General features: G+C 50.4%; 6 protein-coding genes across 7 annotated transcripts; 4 read left to right on the top strand and 2 right to left on the bottom strand.

Moving 5' to 3' along the window:
- Nucleotides 1-789: 789 nt before the first annotated feature.
- H257_11552 lies at nt 790-3516 on the bottom strand. Of its 2 annotated transcripts, XM_009838530.1 has the most exons (4): nt 2823-3516; nt 2238-2766; nt 1816-2047; nt 790-1397 (listed from the first exon to the last, which is right to left on the bottom strand). In XM_009838530.1, the coding sequence occupies exons 1-4, from the start codon at nt 3501-3503 to the stop codon at nt 881-883; spliced, it is 1959 nt and encodes a 652-aa protein (XP_009836832.1). In that variant the 5' UTR covers nt 3504-3516; the 3' UTR covers nt 790-880. The 2 variants fall into 2 exon arrangements, with proteins under 2 accessions (XP_009836832.1, XP_009836831.1); XM_009838529.1 differs by having other exon boundaries at nt 1816-2766.
- Nucleotides 3517-4366: 850 nt separating this feature from the next.
- Nucleotides 4367-6384, top strand: H257_11551 (hypothetical protein; the record flags this gene model as incomplete). Its single annotated transcript, XM_009838528.1, has 1 exon — nt 4367-6384. A coding segment is annotated over one exon (1866 nt), but the record flags the coding sequence as incomplete, so codon positions are not given.
- Nucleotides 6385-7113: 729 nt separating this feature from the next.
- Nucleotides 7114-9738, top strand: H257_11550 (hypothetical protein). Its single transcript, XM_009838527.1, has 10 exons — nt 7114-7480; nt 7612-7698; nt 7826-7956; nt 8019-8297; nt 8412-8561; nt 8702-8801; nt 8859-8968; nt 9030-9093; nt 9146-9322; nt 9396-9738. Exons 1-10 carry the CDS (start codon nt 7135-7137, stop codon nt 9692-9694), a joined length of 1743 nt encoding a protein of 580 aa, XP_009836829.1. The 5' UTR covers nt 7114-7134; the 3' UTR covers nt 9695-9738.
- Nucleotides 9739-10116: 378 nt separating this feature from the next.
- On the top strand, nt 10117-13625 carry H257_11549 (hypothetical protein). Its single transcript, XM_009838526.1, has 3 exons — nt 10117-11960; nt 12024-12231; nt 12306-13625. The coding sequence occupies exons 1-3, from the start codon at nt 10170-10172 to the stop codon at nt 13544-13546; spliced, it is 3240 nt and encodes a 1079-aa protein (XP_009836828.1). The 5' UTR covers nt 10117-10169; the 3' UTR covers nt 13547-13625.
- Nucleotides 13626-16046: 2421 nt separating this feature from the next.
- H257_11548 (hypothetical protein) lies at nt 16047-17115 on the top strand. Its single transcript, XM_009838525.1, has one exon. It carries the CDS (start codon nt 16050-16052, stop codon nt 16953-16955), a length of 906 nt encoding a protein of 301 aa, XP_009836827.1. The 5' UTR covers nt 16047-16049; the 3' UTR covers nt 16956-17115.
- A 323-nt stretch (nt 17116-17438) lies between these two features.
- H257_11547 (hypothetical protein) lies at nt 17439-18893 on the bottom strand (the record flags this gene model as incomplete). Its single annotated transcript, XM_009838524.1, has 1 exon — nt 17439-18893. The coding sequence occupies one exon, from the start codon at nt 18891-18893 to the stop codon at nt 17496-17498; it is 1398 nt and encodes a 465-aa protein (XP_009836826.1). The 3' UTR covers nt 17439-17495.
- Between the last annotated feature and the right edge of the window lie 1973 nt (nt 18894-20866).

The raw sequence follows: 20866 nt of genomic DNA, 5'->3' as shown, positions 1-20866 counted from the left end.
GAATGAAAATTCTCTTCTTATCTAGTCATATCGATGTACCTTTTTGATTTTGCGAGAATATTGGTGGCGTCTGCTGTTTCATATCGGAACTATTCGCGCCCGTATGTAAAATAATACTAGTATGCGCTATCCGGACTCACAAATTTGGATGCGAGAGCACTTGCGAGATTTTTGGTAGGCGTCCCACTCCCGTTGTAGAGGAGTTTTACAGTGTGAGGGTACGGAACGGACTTGGTGGTGACGAAACTTATGCGCTGACACCCGCAATGGGCACCAGGAGGAATATTGCTGAATGACACACAAACCAGGTTGTCCAAGTATCGTACAATGGGGTTTTGCGCATACTCACCAACTGTATTATTCAATGTGTACCAATAATGAGTCTCCAATACGTGATACCTGTTCAGACTTGGTAAACCTCTATTAATTTTTACTTCTGGCTGGATGTAAAAAAACTGACACCTGGATTCTTCATTCTTAGTTCAAGTATAAAAGTTGACCCATCAATGGTCGACTAACAGTAATCCTGTGCATGCCTAAACTGTTACAGTCGATATCCTTCGAGTTATTCATAAAGTCCACATTATCTACCATCATTATCTATCCGAAAATATATCATTCTCACAAAACAAAAACCAACCGAAATACTTCGAAGTCATTGAGATTGAAAATGAAGAAAAAGTTGGCCGCCCATCAATGTTCTCGTTACTGTACTCCAGCCTCGGGCAACACTAGACATACACCCACCCCCCACCATGACTTGAGGACTACTGTAGTATATACTAGACATCTTTCACACGAAGGTTCCTCATTCTTTGGGTTTATGTATATGTATGTACGCTAACAGGGGACGGTCGGTGGTCGTTTTTGTAAAAAAGACTTAGTCGATCTTGATGGACGCGTAGATCTTGCGGACAAACCAAAAGCATGCAAAGTACCCGACGGTGCCCGTGAGAAAGAAAAACGTGAGCGAGATCATGGCCATGTACCCAAAGTACACGAACGCCGACACGACTTCGGTGATGTTGAGCTTGGAGAAGAAGTACAAGAACGAGTACAGGTACAAGTAGAGCGCGGCGGATCCAGACGTGAGAAACGACCGCCACCACCAGTGGTAGTCCTCGGCACAAAGCTGAAAGTAGCACATGACAATCGTCACCTCGGCACACGTGGCGACCAAAATCACCAGCACGACGAAGAGGAACCCAAACACGTAGTAAATCTGGTGCAGCCACAGCGCCGACATGATGAAAAACAGCTCGATGAACACGGCGCCAAACGGCAAGATCCCGCCCACGCACACCGCGAACGGCGTCGATAGGTACCACACTTGGTCGGGGATTTGACGTGCGATTTGATTTGTCTTCACCGGTTGTTCTATCGCCGGTTGCTTGAACCTAGCTCGAAGTATTATTAGTACTGTAGTCACGACTCATATGTATCTTGATCCCAATCGAATAGATCTTTTATTCAACAACAGCACAATACATGCATACAGTGTGTATCGCAAGCTCAAAGTCAGTACAAACGTGTGCAAAGACATTTATTTTCGATCGAACAAAAAACACGATATCGAACAACTATCGATTGAAATATATATATATATATATATATCGAGATCACAACCTACGCAGGTACAGATATACATATATACGTCTCTATTGATCCCAAGGACACAATATATATATGCATACGGTGTGAATCACAAACACAAAGTAAAGACAGACGATATGCAAAACAAATATATAGTTTAGATCGAACTAAAAAACAAGATATCGATGAGAATCATATATAAATATCGAGATTCGTACGTACCCAAAGTACGAGCCGAGGCACACCAACGGCATGGAAATGCCAAACCACAGCACCAAGAGCGCAAACAACGTCCCGAATGGCACGGCCTGCGACGACGTTTTGGCCCAAAACGCCAAATTCAAAAAGAAAAACACGACAAACAGTGCCCCGGGGTACAGCACGGCCGTGAGCAGCATCGTGCGCTTCCAGTCCTTGCCGTGAAACATCTTGTACGTGCGGGAACTATGGTACCCTACAACAACACGGTCGTCAATTGCTCAGGATTTGGAAACAATTCAAAGTATTTAAAATAAGTTTTGGATCAAATACGACACTATGATTTGGAATACAAAACGTAAAAAAAAAAAAAATCAAATATGTTGGATCAGCAAAATATATAATACAACATAACACGAACGCTATAAACACATCAAGGGTACCACCTGCAAACGAGCCCATAAAGACAAAGAGCAAGAGGAGCGTTGTGAGGAGCGAGCCGCGGTTGGCAGGTGACAACAGACCCAGCAACGCGATGACCATTGTGGCCGACGACATGCACACGACTTGGACGCCGGTGCCGACCACGACAGAGAAGAGCATGGGCGAGTACGACGGCGGGCGGAAGACGTCGGCGTGGACCAACTTCCATCCGCTTTCTTCGGCGGCCTCTTCGGTGGTTTGGACTTCGTTGTAGCGCGCAATGTCGCGATGGAGGGTTCGGAGCATGATCATGGCGATCATCCCGGTCAAGAAGAGCACAATCATGAGCGAATTCACGATCGAGAACCAGTGGATCTGGTCGTTCGATGCGCGCGACGACAGGATGCGGTCCCATCGGTTCTCCCACGAAATGTCCGACTTGACAAACTGCACGTCGTACGTGTACAGCACGGTGTTGGTCGCGGTCGGGTCCAGGTACATGCGGCGCGACTCGCTGGCTTCGTCCACTTGCACAAACTTGCCGCATGTCGACTAGGATCACATCGTCAGGACAACGGACGAACAACATTTGTGGACCGAGGGCTTACCGATTCCAGCTCGCTGCCGCTCGTGAGGGTCCCCGAGTACTCGTGCCGGATCGACGTGGGGACAACTTCAAACCCCACAACGCGCCACTTGGGTACACCCACGTCCGCGTACGGATCGGGATGCGTGAGCACAACGATGCGCACGTGGTTGTACAGAAAGTACTTGCCTTCGTCGTCAACTTCGCCGACGGGGAACCCGCGATGGTACGCGGCCGACAGCGGGGCGTTCGGGTCGCTGTTCTGCGCGCCTTCGTTCCCGAACGACGCGTCTTCGTACAACACAGGGAGATTATCCAGCACCCATTGCACGTAGTACTCGTTCTCGATCATCTCGACAAACAGCGCCGATTTCTCCGGCGTGTACGTCATGGGCTTGCACAGCACTTGGCAGCGCACTTCTTTGTTCATGTTCAACGCATACATAGAGTCCATGATAGCGTCCCCCGACATGATTTCGCCCAAGTTCTCTTGCTGTTCTTCGGGCGTCGACGGCGCACAGAACGGCAGGTAGTAGTACTCGTACGGTACGAGGGTCTTCGTGGACGTGATCTTGTTCACGTTCAGAGGAAGCTTTTCCCCTTCCTCCCAGCTCTCAGGAGCCACCCCCGGCACATAGAATGCCGCATGGGCCGTCTGGACCGCCGCCAGGACAAGGACGCTGACTATCGCCGACAATTGCATGGGAGTAATTACGGGAAACTACTGCGACGTGTCCAGTGCTGGCGGTTTCCGGATACCTATATCCGGATAAACCTCCCACAATGAGTAAGTCACTCACCATGTCTATACAGGACATTTCGATATTGTGAAGTAACGTTATTTATCTATCACACAGTGCAAAGGATCGAAATCATAACTTATCGACATGTTGACTAGACCACCGCGATGTTGACTTGCATGTTCCATTCGAACTGAACAACGTACATGTGACGCCAAGCTCCGTGCTACAGTACAGTAAGTTGACTGTAATGACCCCGTTTTTATGTGGTGGTTTGCTTACCAATGTGGATTAACATCATCGATACATCGCCCAGCACTTGTCGAGGCTGGCTGTCAAGTTTATTCATTGTACGCCGCTGCTCTACGACTCGGCTGTATCGTCGGGACTACGGCAATGACGTAGGGCAATACTTCCGTGAACTGCCTGGAAGCCAAGATGAACAATGCAGAGCAGCTACGTCTGCTGGACGAAGAGGCTTCTTCTGCATACCGGTAGCTCATGAGTAGTGTTAATCGAGTGGTTGGGAGTATATGTGGCTTTTCGTGGTCCCAGTTGTGTTGGTCCTCGAACGTTCCCTCGTGGCAATTGACATCCACATGGTCAACTTCAACTTCGCCAGTCGAACCAAACATACCTCGTTATAATGACCATGGGTCGGTGTGGAGATCTCAACGTGCGTTAGTCAGTACTAATTTTAAAGCATATTGAAATTACTATGACATTTGGTCATTACACGCAGGATTGCCTGGATGAAATATAGATACCATCATTCACGACAGTTCAAATTGGTTTATCCAGAATTGAAGAGGATTCTTCATAATCCAATCTTCTTTCTCCGAGATCTTCCGCCGCGCCACCAAGTCTGTCGATGGAAGAGCCGACGAGGATGCTAGGAGAACCCGTGAGTGAAACCGAAAACAATGCCACCCTTGCCGTCTCGTTGCCTGGGAAAGCTGTCTGCGAGGACGCTGTCGAGGATGTGCAGTTGGTGACGTGCCAAGTGTGCTTCGACACAGTCCTGTCGCAGGACGCCATGACTCGAATCTGCCGAGAAACGTGCCATGGAATCATGTGCGGCGCATGCATGTCGTCGTATCTTAACGTGTGCACAGAGTCCGCCCCCCACGGTGTCTTATCGCGTCTGAAATGCCCCATTTGCGTCCGACCGCTCAACATGCATCGGTTGATCACGAGGGCGAGCACGTCCAACGACGCGACGTCCATCTGTGACCACGCCACCTTGTTCCGTGAACGTGTCGAAGCGTCTTGTGAAATGCTGTGCCCAGAATGCCACAGAACGACCAACATCCTCTACACGCCCCCGTCCCCCGACGGCGCGATCGACAACAAGATCGATAGCAACGACTGGCCCAAGTCGGTCTTGGCATGCCGCCGCCCGGACCTCGTCCCTGACATTGTCGCCGCGTGCATTCGGTATTGCAACCACGACCTGACCGCCGACGCACTCCTGGCCTACCTGGCACGTGCATTGGATGACGAAGACATCGAGTTTGTGCAAAATCTCTTGGGCCATATGTTCGACCCCGAGCGTCGCGTGGGTCTGTTCTTGGCGACGATGAAGCGCGATTCCTTCAAACACACGCCATGCTGCGACGCCGAAGTGTGCTTTGTGTGCAAACGTGAAGGACACCACCCAGGCCAACCGTGCGCGACATACTTGCCCGAGATCGAGGACATGGCGCAGTGCTCTCAATGCGACCTCATGCTCGTCAAGGGCGACGGATGCAGCTCCATCACGTGCTTTTGCGGCCACGAGTTTGACTGGGATGTCGAAGTCGCCCAGTATCGTTTAAAAGTCTGCACCGTCCAAGCGCTGTCGCCCCGCCATCGACCGGCGTTTGTCGCCATCGCAACCTACTTGAGACACCAAGCGTTTCGACGCAAGTACGCAGTGCTCGTGATTGCCCAGCTGCCCATGTTTGTCCTGCATAAGCGATTGGCCGACCTGGCGCCGGTCCTGTTCTACCCTCCTTGGAGCACGTCGTTCCGCACGGGGCTTCAAGCGTGCATGGCTCGGCGGCGCGTCATCCGCCAGACGATCGCGCACCGCGCCTCCTTCCAGCAACTTGTCGTCCATCATGTGGGTGTCCGCGTCCAGCAAATTCGACTGGAGAGGTTGACGTCGGCCGTGGCCCAACCGCACTCGATTTGGCGTACGTTGTTCAAAGCTCTCGTCGTTCGCAGTGTGACCCGTCGCCGGTTCCGCAAAGTGTTGCTGGACATTTCCATGGTAGTAGAACAGCGTCAGATGAAGCAGGAGCGCGCCATATTTATGCAGACCCTCGCCGCGGCTGCGAGACTGCGGCGGCACTCACGACTGCATCAAGCGCCGTGGATGGCCAAAGTGAAGGCGGCGTTGTCATCGTGGGCCACAACCCAGCAACACTGTGCCTTGCACAAGCGCCAATACGGCGCCGCCATTATGGCCCAGGTCCCACAAGCAGTCGCTGGTCGCCAGCTGCGTCGTATTGACTTGGTGATGCTGGCACAGAAGAATTCTCCGTCTCCGTGGTGGGGTCAGACGATGGCCACGGCCGTGCGTCGCGCTATCGCCAAACGACGTGAAGCGCAGGTGGCGGGAAAGATGCTGGACGGCGTCGGAGTGGCGCAAGGAGTCTGGCAACAGTGTGTTGGTCCGTCATCGAATCAGACCATGTCGGCTGCATGATGTATATATTCTTCCATGACATTGCATTATTTAACACGACTATCGTTGTTTGTGGAGTACATAACGTTACTGTAACTTGCCTCGCATATGTTGGTTGAAAGTGGAGGGTATGCACCATGGTGATCCTAAAAACATGGGAATATTATACTATTGCGTTACAGTACTGTAGTAAGCTAGTACGGAGTACAGTATGGTATTGTGGATTCGGCCGATCGAATCGAATCTTGCTGCCGATTCGAATCACGAATCGACGCTGTTGTCTAATCCAATTTTGAGTGGATTTGATTGCCGCTTATTGAAGGACGAGTATATTCAGCCAATCAGAACTCCACTGTGATTCATTATTGCATAAACCACGCGAATTTTGGAAGTTTACAGACCGATTTTAAGCTACTACTAGTAGTACGGTTTGAATCGAGGTAAATTCAATATTTTAACTCTGATTGGTCTATATACTTCGAAATTCGATTTCAATGACAAATCAAACCAACTGATTTGTCATAGCTTACTCTGATTGGCCAACATCCATAAACTTCGGTGTCGCTTAAAATCCATCGTTGGCAGTACAGCGAAATTTATAGACCTGTGCTCCCTCTTTAAAACTTATAACTATATTACAGAGGCTGCAATAAATTTATACTACGTAGTACTACGTAGTACTAGTACTAGTATTAGATACTGAAACTTATAACTATATTACAGAGGCTGCAATAAATTTATATTAGATACTGACAGCTGTGAAGTAGAAAGATAGATACTAGTAGTATCAAAATGGCAGTTTTGCAATTTCTGTAATACTACTCGGTACTCACGCTCGGATTGGTCAAAAATTAAACGGCCGTTACGCGACATTCAAAATCTTAGAGCCGTTACACGACATCCCCCAGTCATTTTGTGAGCCCATGATCCAGCAACATGGCGGCATGGGCGGCGGCGCGTCGAGCAGCGCCGACTGGAGCACGAACGAGTGGGTGCTTCGAGTGGGCGCCATCGTGGTGCTCGTGATGTTGGCGGCCGTGTTCTCGGGCTTGACGTTGGGACTCATGTCGCTGGACAAAGTGGGACTGGAGATCGTCGTGGCCACGGGCGAAGAGCCCAAAGCCACCGCGGAAGAACGCAGCAATGCTACGTACGCCAAGAAGATCCAGCCAATCCGCCAAGATGGCCACCTCTTGCTCACGACGTTGCTCTTTGGCAACGTTGCGGTGAATTCGATCATGGCCATCCTCATGGCAGACATGACGTCTGGTATATAATACGTCAGTTGTTTGTTTATGTACATTCTTGGGTGTATATCGTACTAAGAACGACACGAACGAGTGGAATAACAATCGATCGAAAGGCGAGGTTCAAAAGTGACTGACCCAATACTGATATAGGTGTGGTCGGATTCGTAGCGACCACGGTGGTGCTGGTCATTTTTGGTGAACTCGTGCCCCAAGCATTGTGTTCCAAGCATCCTTTAGGTGTACACCTTCAATCCAACTTGTCATATCCACACCTAAATCAGCTATGGATGCAGACTCTACTATTGTTGACCTTACATAATCTGCCCTTTCAACCAATATTGATTAACTGGTTGTTGGGTTGTAGCCATTGGAGCCGCGGCCTTGCCTGTGATTTATACGCTGATTGCAATCATGTACGTGTTTGCCAAGCCCATTGCTTTGCTGCTGGACTGGCTCGTGGGCAAGGACATGGGCACGATCTTTTCCAAGAGCGAGGTATCATTACTCGACATCTATATGAACATACTAATCCACTGCTTTACCGAATGTAACGTTAGCTAGAAAAGATGCTGGACATCCACGTCAAGCAACAAAAGTTGGACGCTGACGAGCTCGGAATCATGAAAGGAGCCATGCATTACAAGCAGACGCCCGTGTCGACCATCCTCACGCCCATCGCCGACGTGTTCACATTACCTGGCTCGACCATTCTCAACCAAAACACCATCGAACACATCTACACCATGGGGTTCACCCGCGTGCCAGTATGGGGCCGTGACCTCAACGACATTTTGGGGCTCGTGTTTGTCAAAGACTTGATCTTTGTCGACCCCGAGGTGTGCTTATCATCAGTAGAGCGAGTTGTTGGCTGCTACATACAGTATCGTCATCACACAGCTGCTGCATATTCACGTAAACAATTCCACGGATAACATGACATGGCGGAGTAGGACAACGGCACGCTGCTCGACTTTTTACACTTGTTTGGACGGAGCGTCCATCGTGTGTGGCCAGACTCGTCCCTGGGCGACGTCTTGCAAGCCTTCCAACTCGGCCGCACGCATTTGGCCATAGTGCACGACGTCAACAACTGGTCCGAGGTAAAACGAATTCGTTTACCGATCCTACCTTGATTGCATTATATTTGTACTATATTTAGTTCACTACTAGTTACCTACTCAACACGATACATGTATATTACGCGCGTGTGTTTGACATGGTGGATGTATTCGTCGTATAGGTCGACCCGTATTACGAAACCCAAGGCGTGGTCACATTGGAAGACATTGTGGAAGCCATTTTACAAGCTGACATTTTGGACGAAGGCGACCTCGTGAGCGGTATGTTGTCGTCGTTCGCTGTTAATTGAATAGATTTGGACTTAACGATTTGTTTAGATTCCGAGATGGCAGGTCGCAACAAGCTGCTGCACCACCCTAGCTTTGACACGGGTGTGCGGCACATCATGGACAACAATATGGAGTGGAAGTCCATTGGCGAGCCAGAGGTGCAATACGATTTAGGACTATGAACCATATCTTAAGCAACGGTGGCGACACTTGTATTAGGCCATGAAGTTGGCCAAGCATTTGGTGGCAACGCAACCTGTATTTCAAGTGCCGAATTCGACCGGTACGATGCTTTGCAATCGACGGTAGTACATCTGACGTGAATATGGGATTAGGCGTTCGTTTGACGTGGATGAATGTCGCTGCTTTGCTCATGCGAAGCCCCATTGTGGAGTTCCTCCCCGACCAAGAGTACCCCCCCTTGTACGAAAAGCATGTCGTGGCACCTCCCCACTGCATGATTGTCGTGCAGGGGTCGGTTTCGGTTGTGGCTCACAACGACGACAAACCAAGTACGATTAATTAATTATGTGCATGCAATTTTAGAATATGCCAATGGATCCGTGTGGTTGAATATGTATGTAGTTGTGGCGGGGCTGTGGACGGTACTGGGCGTGCAGGGTTTGCTTGGCGTGGAAGGCACAGTAGGCTTGAGCGACGTGACTGCGACTGTCCCGACCTCCAACTATACGCGATGCCTGCGGATATCGCGCCTCGAGTTCCAGCGCATGCTGCGGCCGATGCAATTGGCCAAGACGGCGTCGGAGCTGTCCATCAAGCGTCGCCAGAGCAGCCACAAAGTCAACACGAGCGGTGGCCGGGTCCCAAGACAGCGTCGAAATACAAACACAGTAGATGCGGTCGAAATTGTCCAGTATGTGTAGCGCCAAACTGACACAAATAGTATAACAGTTATACTGTCTTGGTGTATTAACATGCTTACCGTATACTAATACTAACCGATTACCGGTAGTACTACTAGTAGTTGAGTACTACACACGGGTGGACACGAGAATGATTTGGAACTGGTTGGGATAACCAAGCATTTTTGTCGGGCTGTAAGGTTATGCGCCTTTTTCTTGGTACCGTTTTTCGTAAGGATTGAGTATGATTGGCTGCATTGGTATCTTTCAAGGGCAGCGGATGTGATTGGTTATCGAACTGTAGCAACCGGATAATACCGTACTGTAATTCAAATTCGTGTCACTTGACTACATGGTTGTAATGTGTTGACATCATATCCTGAGTCACTGGACAGGGGAGGGTGGTGGGTGGACTGCGGGGTTTCATTGGTCGACCATCTTCATTGGTTGTTCAGCATCTTCTGCCTTGAAGATCAACGCAAAAGGAAACACCAACATGGTCAAGAAGAAGGTAGATGCGCGTGTGCGCACGTTGATTGAGAACTGCGTCAAGACGAACCACCGGTCGTTCTTTGTCCTCGTGGGTGATCATGGCAAGGACCAAGTCGTGAACTTGCACTACATCCTCAGCAAAACCGTCGTGAAAGCGCGCCCGAAAGTACTGTGGTGCTACAAGAAAGAGCTCGGGTTCTCCACGCACAAGCAAAAGCGCATGAAGCAGATCAAGAAGCAGATGGCGCGTGGTCTGTACGACGCCAACCAGGACGATCCGTTCGAGTTGTTCATCTCGTCCACGGACATTCGATGGTGCTACTACAAGGAAACGCAAAAGATCCTTGGTCAAACGTACGGCATGTGTGTGTTGCAGGACTTCGAGGCCGTGACCCCCAACATTCTCGCGCGCACGATCGAAACGGTCGAAGGCGGCGGTGTGGTCGTGCTGCTCCTGCGCACGATGTCGTCGCTCAAGAAGCTGTACACCATGTCCATGGACGTGCACGCGCGATTCCGCACGGAAGCGCATCAAGACGTGGTCGCGCGCTTCAACGAGCGTTTCATCTTGTCGTTGAGTTCGTGCGACAAGTGTCTGGTGCTGGACGACGAGTTGAACGTGTTGCCAATCTCCAAGCACGCACGCAACATTGAAGCATTGCCGCCGGTCGAGAACGACGTGACGCCCGCGCAGCAGGAGCTGCTGGATCTTAAGGAATCTCTCAAGGACACACAACCCGTGGGGGCCCTCGTGGCGGAATCCCGCACGATGGACCAGGCCAAGGCCGTGTTGACGTTTGTCGAGGCGATCGCGGAGAAGACGCTTCGGTCGACGGTGGCTTTGACCGCCGGTCGCGGCCGCGGCAAGTCGGCGGCGCTGGGGATGGCACTGGCGGCGGCGGTCGCGTACGGCTACAGCAACATCTTTGTGACGGCGCCGTCTCCAGAGAACCTCGGCACTGTGTTTGACTTTGTGTTCAAGGGGCTGGACGCGCTTAAGTACAAGGAGCACTTGGACTACGAGATCATCCAAAGTACCAACCCCGAGTTCAACCACGCCGTGGTGCGTGTCAACATCTTCCGGGAACATCGCCAGACGATCCAGTATATCCAGCCCACGGACCACTCCAAGCTCGCGCAGGCCGAGTTGCTTGCGATCGACGAAGCCGCGGCCATCCCGTTGCCCGTGGTCAAGCAACTTCTAGGACCATATTTGGTCTTCATGTCGTCCACGATCAACGGGTACGAAGGCACAGGGCGGTCGTTGTCGCTCAAGCTGATTCAAAAGTTGCGCGAACAGCAAGGCTCGGCCGCCGCCGCTGCCCGCCACGCCGCGTCGTCCGTCCATGGCGATAACAAGACGCGCAAGGGCGAGCGGAAGCTGCATGAGGAGCGATGGCAAGCGGCCAGCTCGGCGGCACACGCGCAGCTGGGCGGCCAAGGAGGCGGCGGGACTGGCCGAGTGCTGCGCGAAATCAACCTCGACATCCCCATCCGATATGCGACCGACGACTCGGTGGAAAAATGGCTCAACGACCTGCTCTGCTTGACCTGCTCGAGCCCCCGCATCGGCGGCGGTACCCCCCACCCACGCGACTGTGAGCTCTATTACGTCGACCGCGACTCGTTGTTTTCATACCACAAATTGTCGGAGAGTTTCTTGCAGCGCTTGATGTCGTTGTATGTGGCGTCGCACTATAAGAACCAGCCCAACGACTTGCAATTGCTCAGCGATGCCCCGGCCCACCACATTTTCGTGCTCCTGGGCCCCCAAGCCGAAGGCCAAGGCAACGCTGTACGTAGCTCTATATCCAAACATGTATAATTTTATGTATCGATACATGTGTGTGGCTTGTAGGGCCAACTCCCAGATGTGTTGTGCGTGGTGCAAGTTGCATTGGAGGGGGAAATCTCCAAGGAATCAGTCCAGGCCCAGCTTTCCCGCGGCCAGCGCGCCAGCGGCGATTTGATCCCTTGGACCGTTGCTCAGCAATTCCAAGACAACGAGTTTGCCACGTTATCTGGAGCTCGTGTCGTGCGTATTGCAACCCACCCCGATGCCACCGGTTCGTGTACACACACCAATATACGATAGACATTATCTCCATATCTTGGCTAACCAAGTTGGTATATTAATTAGGCATGGGGTATGGATCGCGCGCGATTTCGTTGTTGACCAAGTACTACCAAGGGGACATGGCCACGGACGCCGCCGGCACCAACGAAGATGAAGAAGAAGTCGAGAAGTCCAAAACGACTGGCGACGACGACGATCTTTCCGAAGACGAAACCACCCAATTGCGCCGGGAAAAAGTCAAGCCGCGCAAGAAACTGCCGCCGCTTTTGCTGCCGCTCACGGACCGCCCGGCGGAGCGCCTGCATTGGTTTGGCACGTCGTTTGGGCTTACACTGCCACTGTACAACTTTTGGAACCGCGCCGGCTTCAAATCAGTGTACATCCGACAGACGGCCAACCCCCTCACTGGCGAGCACACGACTATCATGCTCCACGCCCTCAACTGCGCCGACCTGCCGGCGTCCCCCGCCGACGGCTGGCTGCATGAGTTTGTGGCCGACGCCAAGCGCCGATTTGTGTCGCTGCTCGCGTACGAATTCCGGACGCTGCCGGTGACGTTGGCGCTGAGTCTGCTCACGGACCCGGGTACCTCGTCGGACGAACAGCTGCTACAGCGCGCCGCGACCGGGTTGATCCCGGCGTCCGAGCTCCAAGTGACGCTGACCCCGTTCGACGTCAAGCGGCTGCAGTCTTATGCCAAGAACATGGTGGATTACCACATGATTGTCGACTTGGTGCCGCTGGTGGCGAGGCTGTACTTTTTGAACCGACTGCCCGACACCACCTTGTCGTACTTGCAACGCGCGATTCTCATGAGCATCGGGCTGCAAAACCAAAGTGTGGACGTGCTCACGTCGGAGCTGAACGTGCCGTCCAACCAGGTGCTAGCGTTGTTTAACAAGGCTGTGCGCAAGTTTAGCACGGCGTTTCAAGCGATTCTCGAAGCCGAAGTCGCGGCGACGATGGCCGTGCCGGTGGCCGTGGCGCCCATGGTCCCCACCGCCGAGACCCTCGAGGAAGACTTGGCCGACGGCAAAACGCAAGCGATCAACGCTTTGAAGCAAAAGGAGCTGCTCGAGTCGCTCAACCTGCAGAAGTACGCCGTTCGCGGCAACGACGACGACTGGGCTGCGGCGCTCGACGGCGTCAAGAAGGACGAGGCCGCCGACCTCAAGTCGGTCCAAGTGAAAAAGATCAAGAAGCGAAAAGACAACGACCAAGACAACAAGGTAGCTCAACCCGACTCGAAAAAGGCCAAAAAGGGCAGCAAAAAACCCAACTCAAAATACGCCAACCTCAAGTAAACGCCGTCCGTCGCCCCATATAATCAACATTCGATCATCATATAGAACCCATTTGTGTGTATTTGCCTTCGATGTCGATACCATCTTATGTACCCGCTTGACCTTTGCCATGGGGAATGCGCTCATAATGAAGGTCAAGTTTGCCTTGTAACGTTAGGAGGATGGATATGAAGGGTATATTGTGCTTTTCACTGAACTTTGGACTTCGCAGTCGAAACTTCAAAGCGATTTCGAATGTATTTTCCATGTTTTCCCCGACTGATTTTACCCAATCCGAAGCGACAGGGCACGAGACTGGTAAAATCTCTGGAATGGAGTGATGTGATTGGCTTAAGACATTCATAATCTCTTTGTTTAGGCTATTCGATTCGCCTCAGTCCAATTTAGTGTTGAATACACAATATATAATAAATAATAACGTTAGCTGGGAATGTATGAAGAGCAGAAATAAAAACACCGTTGGAGATGCTCTAAGAGCATCTCCAACGGTGTTTTTATTTCTATTTCAATTCGAAGTTTCGGATATAGAATAGAAACTCTTGCACTATCCGGAGGGTTTGTTGCTATTTCACGCGAAAATAGATCTAAAATATCCGGATAATGCCAAAATAGCAACCGTAAAAACGAAGTTTGACTTTAACCTATGCTTTAGAAATAGGTTAGAATTTACCGTTGGAGATGCTCTAATACGCTTCACTTGTAGTAATTTGTTAGGGGAAGTTCCAAGTAGTTTTCAGAAATAGCATGGGCCAATCAAAATCGATTTACCTCTTTTTTTGTCACGATTTAGAAAAAGACCTCTTTTTTTCTACTTTTGGTACAGTGAGTTGCGTAAAAAATCGCACAAAAAGACGTAAAAAAGTAGGAAACTGTATTATTGTGAATTCGCTATAAACTTTCAAAATTCGCCTGGTTTGTCTAATCAACATTGAATCACGCCGGAGTTCTGATTGGTTAAATATACTTGTTTCCTTCCTTTAAGAGCCAATAAAATCCACTCAAAAATGGATTAGCCAATCGCGTCGATTCGTGATTCGATTCGGCGGCGAGATTCGATTCGACGGGGTCTGGAAATTCGTATCGAATCCACAATAATACTTGGAACCAATTTTTCATTTTGCTAAAAATATCTACTTGGAACAGGCCCTTAACAGAGTCGTTTACAGTTTTAACCTTGAGAAAAGCATGCAAAACACTGAAACGCTAGTGTGAAGCATACATACAGTACGTTGAATGCTCGACAAGGAGAGATTATTTGGTTTTTCGTTGTTTTCCCTTGCCCTAGTACAACTTTCAAGACAACAGAATTCGGTGGGGGTTGGAGCCTGTCGGTGCCGCATTGTGAGTTGGGTTGCCGAGATGGAGAATTGCAGGATCTGTAGGTGGCAATGGACACTCGACGTGTGTGCCATATTCTGCTGGATACAAGTACATCTCCCAGGTAGAGAGAGTACTGTATCAATGTCATCATCATGACAACATGCACGAACATTCGGTTTTATGTCCGCTTGGGGCAACCTTTGGACGCATACTAATCGTGTCTGGCTGGACACTCCTCAATACGAAACGGTCGTGAATTCAGTCGTGGTGGCGGTTTCACAAGTCCGAATGTTGGTCAAAACGTCAAAACGTTGGTTTTATTGAGTATTTATGATACCCTACCAGAACCCCTTGTGGCGCAGCGCTAGCCCTGCCGATTTCATGACTAACCGGCTGAAGCCACAAGGGGTCCTGATGTGAAAGTCAATACCGCAATCCGTCCCGAGTTCGATCCCGGTTTGGGTCCTTCTTTTTGGCTTCTACGGATACGATATCCGTAGTATCCATCGAGGGACACCAGCCGTCTAGTTCGTGTCGCGGGCTTGACGACGCGTCAAGAAGTTCGGGTACATGACGATATTCGGCTTGATTTCAGTCAAAATGATCCTACGGTCAGTTCATCCATCATATTCTATTATACTTCGAAGTAGTACCCAGCAACCTCCCGTTACCAAGCAAATGCATGCATCCCAGTTATACACAGGCACGGGTTACTTGGCATCGCCCGCAATGTTGCACCCGACTACACTGCAACGTGGATTGACAGTGGTGGTTGACTAGTCGCAGTAAAAATTAGATGGGGTTGGCTAATGCCGTTCCAGTGGCGACTGTATCGTCCAGAGCCATCGACAAACTAAGAGCTCACGGTTAGGAGGAAATGTACAATTTAGAGGGCGTCCAAGTCCATATAGGGAACGATGTGTATGTCCGGTAAATAAATGTAAGACTCGTATTATGGTTGGTACCTCGAAGTACTTCGAAGTACAACGTTATAAGTGAGAAAAAGTCAAATGTATTTTCGAAATATTTTGGTGACATGTCGTGTCGACCATGACATTTTTCCTTTAGTAATACTACCGAGTGATGTTATCGATCTATGAATACTACTACCTTTATAACGGCCATACTAATAGTACTACTAACCTTCGAATTTCAACGGGAGGATAAACATGCCATTTCCGAAATGGGTCTATCGACGACAACTGTGGTGCGAGCATGCTCGATTGTGGCGCTGGCGCTGTTCCTGTGGCGCAGCGCCGTCCACTCAATTGAGGGCGACATCCGAGACGCCTCTCGCCGCACGCCGAACCTGTTGACGCCAATGGACGCGAGTTTCTCCATCTGGGGAGTCATCTACGCATGGCTGATCGTGTTTGTACTGCGCGAATGGTTCGTCCCCAGCGCGGCGTTGGAGTCGTCGATCTATGCGCTGCACCTGTTGTTCATCGCGAGCTCTGTGTGCTCGACCTTGTGGATGGAGTTGTTCGTCACGGGGTACACACGTCTGTCGTTCGCACCAATCTTTGGCTCGTGGTTGATCTTGTTTGCAGCGTACTTGTACGTGGAGAGCCACATCGAGCCCATCGTCGTCACGTCCATCCTAGCCAGCCGGAATGCCGACTACGTGTTTGATTCCACGTCGCGCGCCGACTTTTGGTGCATCCGCGTGCCGTTTACGATCTACTGGGCATGGACGTGCGCAGCGACGACCATCTCGCTCAACATTTTGGTCGAGGAGTGCGGAGTCCACGCCATGGGGTTCTACGTGTTTTGGTGCGGTCTGTGGGTCCTGGCCAACGTCCTCATCTTGATCGGCGTCGGCGACGTGCCGTTTGCGGCGGTGGCGCTATGGACCCTCGTGGGCATCGCCGTGCGCAACAGTCGCGAGAAACACGTGCATGATGCGGATGTACAGTGGGTCGCCGAGCATTACGCGCTCGAAGTGATGGCCACCGTGGGCGCGTTTGTGTTTGGCTCTCTCTTTCTCTTTCTCGTACTGCACAAGTGGTGGCGTGGCCTGAAGCGACCTGTGAATGGCATTCTAAACACCATCCCCAGCACTGCCACAACGTACGGCACGGCTGTCTAATGAGTTGTATCAGTAGCTCGTTACGCCAGTTCTAATGTGGGGTTGTACGTTATGGAACGCGCAAAGTGCATATATGTGTGTACATATATTGAGCGGCAGTAGTATCACTTGATCTCTTGAATTCTTGTCGCAATAGACTGTAAAAAACCTCGAGCATGTGCATGATGTATGCAATCCGAGTCGGGCCACGGCGCTGGTTGTGATGGTCGCTACCCATCGGTGTCGTAGCATCTCGTCCAATAGCCTCAACGACACATAAGCTCATTTCAAGTGGACTGCCCAGATACACTAATTGAGTTGAGGCTGTTTATTTACCACTTGATCATGTAGTAATACTAGTAACGGACATGGTCGTTCACGACCACTGTACGTACATATGATGACGTTATATTGTGCCCTTTTGGTTGATATGGGCTGTAGGATGACGACCACCTCAAGTACTCGTCGTTGCCAGCATGATCTCAATGTTAGAAACCAACTCAAGTCAAATACATAATGCGATGTCCTACTACTAGTATTACTATTCCTACACTACTATTACTACACTGACGTGGTGGCACGAAAGGCAATGTCAATGGCTATGCCATACTCATCTTGCTTGGGCACTAAGTTCCCTCGTACATCTGGAAACACTCCTTTGGATGGAGGTACATTGTCCTCGTCGTCGTCATCATCCCTTCTTCTTCTTTCGTCATGATCTGCATCATCACCATCTTTATCATCTTGCAGGAATCCCGTGGTTTCTTCCGTGTCCAGTGCCTCTTGTGATAGAGTTTGTTTGGCCGAAGTTGGGGACCCATGCCCTCGGACCAGGTTGACGCACATACCCGCGACGGCCACGGCCAGTCCGACGTACTGCATCTGCGTGAGCACGTGGCCAAATGCCAGGATGGACACACACAGCGTCAGGATCTTGCGCGCCGTCCCTGCCACACTCGTCATGAGCGCGCCAAAGCGAGAGATCATGAGGAAAATGAACATTTGCCCGACGCCGCCACACAACCCCAGCAGCAGCAGGTCGCGACTCACGGAAAAATTTGCGACAACGTGCAGGAGGGTGGCTTCTTGGGATGTGACGACGATCAGCACGGCCGAGAGGAGTGTCGACACGACGTTGATCTTGTGCATCATCGTGAACGGGCCCATCTGGTATTGCGTCATGAACTTCTCTTCCAAGGCTCCCGTGGCGCCGTCAAAGAAGAGAGATATGACGAGCAATAGCGCGCCAATCTCAGCGTTCATCGTTGCATTGTCGGCGGCGTTGTGCGAGGAAGCGGCGGTGGCATCGACAGTCGTGGAGTGGTGATGAGAAGAAGACGAAGCCGCGGACTTGTACACGAAGAAGAGCATGGCACCGACGGTTACCATTGCGACGCTCAAGTACTTGCGTGGCGGGTACCGCTTGCCCAACGCGAGGCCGATGGCCATGATCGGAATCGGCTTGCATGTCTTGCCCAGCACGCGAAAGACGTACGACACGTATCGAAGCGAGTAGGTCGAAAGGAACGTGGAGCTGAACGTTGTGAAGGACAAGACCAAGAAGACGTACCAAGGCGCGGTGTCCACGTGTTGCTCCCGCGCGAGCACCTTGCCAACGTACGACAGAATCGCATACACGACGCAGCACACAAACATGAGCACGAATTCGTTCGGCCCGTTGCCGTCGATCGTAAGACGCTCGAGGACGTATGCATACGCGCCAAAGCACACCACCAGACCAAACGAGTAGAACACCATGAGACACGCACTGGTGGACGGAGCCGACGGGATGCGGAAGCATTGGACGAGGCACTCGTATTCATACAGCGCAAAGCGATGGGATCGGACCAGGACCGACTGCAGAGAAGAGGAGGGTGGAGAAGATGTAGGTGCGTTGACTTCCAGAGGCTCCATCGTCGCTATGGGTGCCGCAGCAACGGGAACGGATTGCGGGGCCATATTGCTTTTGCCTTGTCGTCTCGCTCGTTGGTGCACAAAAATTGCGCCAACTCGTTCGAATCATTCATCTATAATTCACTCCATTCCAACATTTTCATTTATTATATACTCCGGAGTAAGAAATGGGGGAAATCGAAATCGAACAACCCATTGAAAGGAAGGAATTCCACATTACTAGGGAGATTTCGGAGATGACTTCTCCTTTTCTTTTTCCGTAAAAATTGAAAGCAAAGTAAAAGCGAGGGATTTTATATCGACGATTTCGGTGATAACAAGTTTTCCCTATCCGTAGACTAGATGGAGCCAAATTCGTGGACTTCGTGGATGATCGGCGAGGTCACTGTGAAGTCGTCCCATGGGTCATTCGCCGTTGAAGCGTTGTGGCTAGTAGGGATGACAGAGGCATAGGCATACGAAGCATTGAATTCATTGAGACTCATATTGTGTTAGTTTAGTTGTTCTACTATCTGTACGACGTTCGGAAATGCGTAGCTACGAAGGAGTGGCTTGCACCTAAAGTAGCACGCCTCGACAAAGCGCCAGCTGCAGATGAGTGCTTCTATACTAGTACTTATCTGGTGCTTTTAAGATATCGTTGATATGCGCTGGTACAACTCCTGTCGGATGTACTGCTAGGCGCGGCTGACTAAGCTGCGGCGTCGGGCGCCGCCTAAGTTGCTTTTCGTAGTTCCTACAAGTGTATACATGTGATGATTCTACGTCACTATGCATAAAGATGGAGGTTATCATTAACTTGTTCGCTCCCACCACGCCTCTGATTGACCTCCACTTCATGTGGGTCATCATCCTCCACGCTTCCACCTCCACGCTCCATTCGAAGTGCCAACAACAGAAAAGCGTTGCACCAAGTCAACAGATCTGGCCAATCACAAGTCAACAGATCTGGCCAATTACAAGTCAACAGATCTGGCCAATCATGGTCGAGGATTCGAATCCCCAAAATGGACCCATTTCATGGATTCTGGTACTAAGTTCCGGAGTTTTCCTCAACCCTATAAAGCTTCAGAGGTTATTTTAAGGATAAAGATAAATAAATACTCATCTTCGAAATCTCCCTACTGTACATATATACTTCGTGCTGCAAAACTTATTATCTACTTCGAAGTACTTCGGACAAAATATCTTGCGTACCAGTATCAATATTACTTATATAAGTAATAATTAGTACAGTACTACATAGTACTGTACTACGTAGTACTACGAGTACTTCGTAGTATAGTATTTTCGTCCATGGACCCCAAACTACAGGAACGAACGGACGACGAGTTCAAGTTTGGACTTGTTTTAACATTATTGTAAATCAAAAGTACAGTTTTTACATCTACACTCGGAAGAAGACGACTCGCTGGGATCATCGGGGGGTGTATTGGCGGCGAATGTACTGTACTCGTGTTCCCGGTCGACAATATTGCCGCGGCGGCAAACCAGTCTTGTACTTCGTCTGGTCATGTTGCATATTCAGCATCCACATTATCTACCGTCCATGTCATGTGTTGTGCATGGTAGGTACAGTACCATTGCAAGAAACGAATACACATGATAGTTTATGCGTCGCGTGTGGTGCTTGTGACGCGATTGCATTTGCGCTAGTTAGTGTAAGTAGTCTTGATGCGCAACGATAATTGGGAACTAACGTACAGCGAGCGTTGTGCCGCTTTACTACATTGTGTTACGCGTGTAGATAATTCAAAACAATCCAGTACTACAGTATGACTCGTCTGCAACAGCAGCTTCATTCACCCACCACCTACACTACTTTGCACATATATGCTATGTTCTGCCTTTGCAAGTGTGAAGTGGAATGCAAGTTTCCTTTATGCATTTACACGGAAGTAACGAAACTAGTGGTTACAACGCCGTGCTGCGTCCCCCGCGACGACAAACCGATCGATAGCAACGAAGGAACGAGGACGAGCCTTGGACTTGAGGTTCGTACTTGGGTTCCACGCGTT

Source organism: Aphanomyces astaci (genome assembly GCF_000520075.1).
Source record: "Aphanomyces astaci strain APO3 unplaced genomic scaffold supercont1.34, whole genome shotgun sequence".
Lineage (NCBI taxonomy): Eukaryota > Oomycota > Saprolegniomycetes > Saprolegniales > Verrucalvaceae > Aphanomyces > Aphanomyces astaci.
The sequence above is the reverse complement of the archived record's forward strand: the minus strand, read 5'-3'. Positions and strand labels throughout refer to the sequence as shown.

Excerpts from the sequence above, each read along its gene's own strand:
- H257_11550 (XM_009838527.1), top strand. The coding sequence starts at position 7,135 with ATGATCCAGCAACATGGCGGCATGGGCGGCGGCGCGTCGAGCAGCGCC. Across the intron at positions 8,298-8,411 it reads TGATCTTTGTCGACCCCGAG|GACAACGGCACGCTGCTCGA; the intron begins GTGTGCTTATCA and ends ATGGCGGAGTAG. Across the intron at positions 8,802-8,858 it reads CGAAGGCGACCTCGTGAGCG|ATTCCGAGATGGCAGGTCGC; the intron begins GTATGTTGTCGT and ends CGATTTGTTTAG.
- H257_11549 (XM_009838526.1), top strand. The coding sequence starts at position 10,170 with ATGGTCAAGAAGAAGGTAGATGCGCGTGTGCGCACGTTGATTGAGAAC. Across the intron at positions 11,961-12,023 it reads CCGAAGGCCAAGGCAACGCT|GGCCAACTCCCAGATGTGTT; the intron begins GTACGTAGCTCT and ends TGTGGCTTGTAG. Across the intron at positions 12,232-12,305 it reads AACCCACCCCGATGCCACCG|GCATGGGGTATGGATCGCGC; the intron begins GTTCGTGTACAC and ends TATATTAATTAG.
- H257_11552 (XM_009838530.1), bottom strand. The coding sequence starts at position 3,503 with ATGCAATTGTCGGCGATAGTCAGCGTCCTTGTCCTGGCGGCGGTCCAG. Across the intron at positions 2,048-2,237 it reads CTTTATGGGCTCGTTTGCAG|GGTACCATAGTTCCCGCACG; the intron begins GTGGTACCCTTG and ends GTGTTGTTGTAG. Across the intron at positions 1,398-1,815 it reads TGCCTCGGCTCGTACTTTGG|GTTCAAGCAACCGGCGATAG; the intron begins GTACGTACGAAT and ends ACTTCGAGCTAG.
- H257_11548 (XM_009838525.1), top strand. The coding sequence starts at position 16,050 with ATGGGTCTATCGACGACAACTGTGGTGCGAGCATGCTCGATTGTGGCG.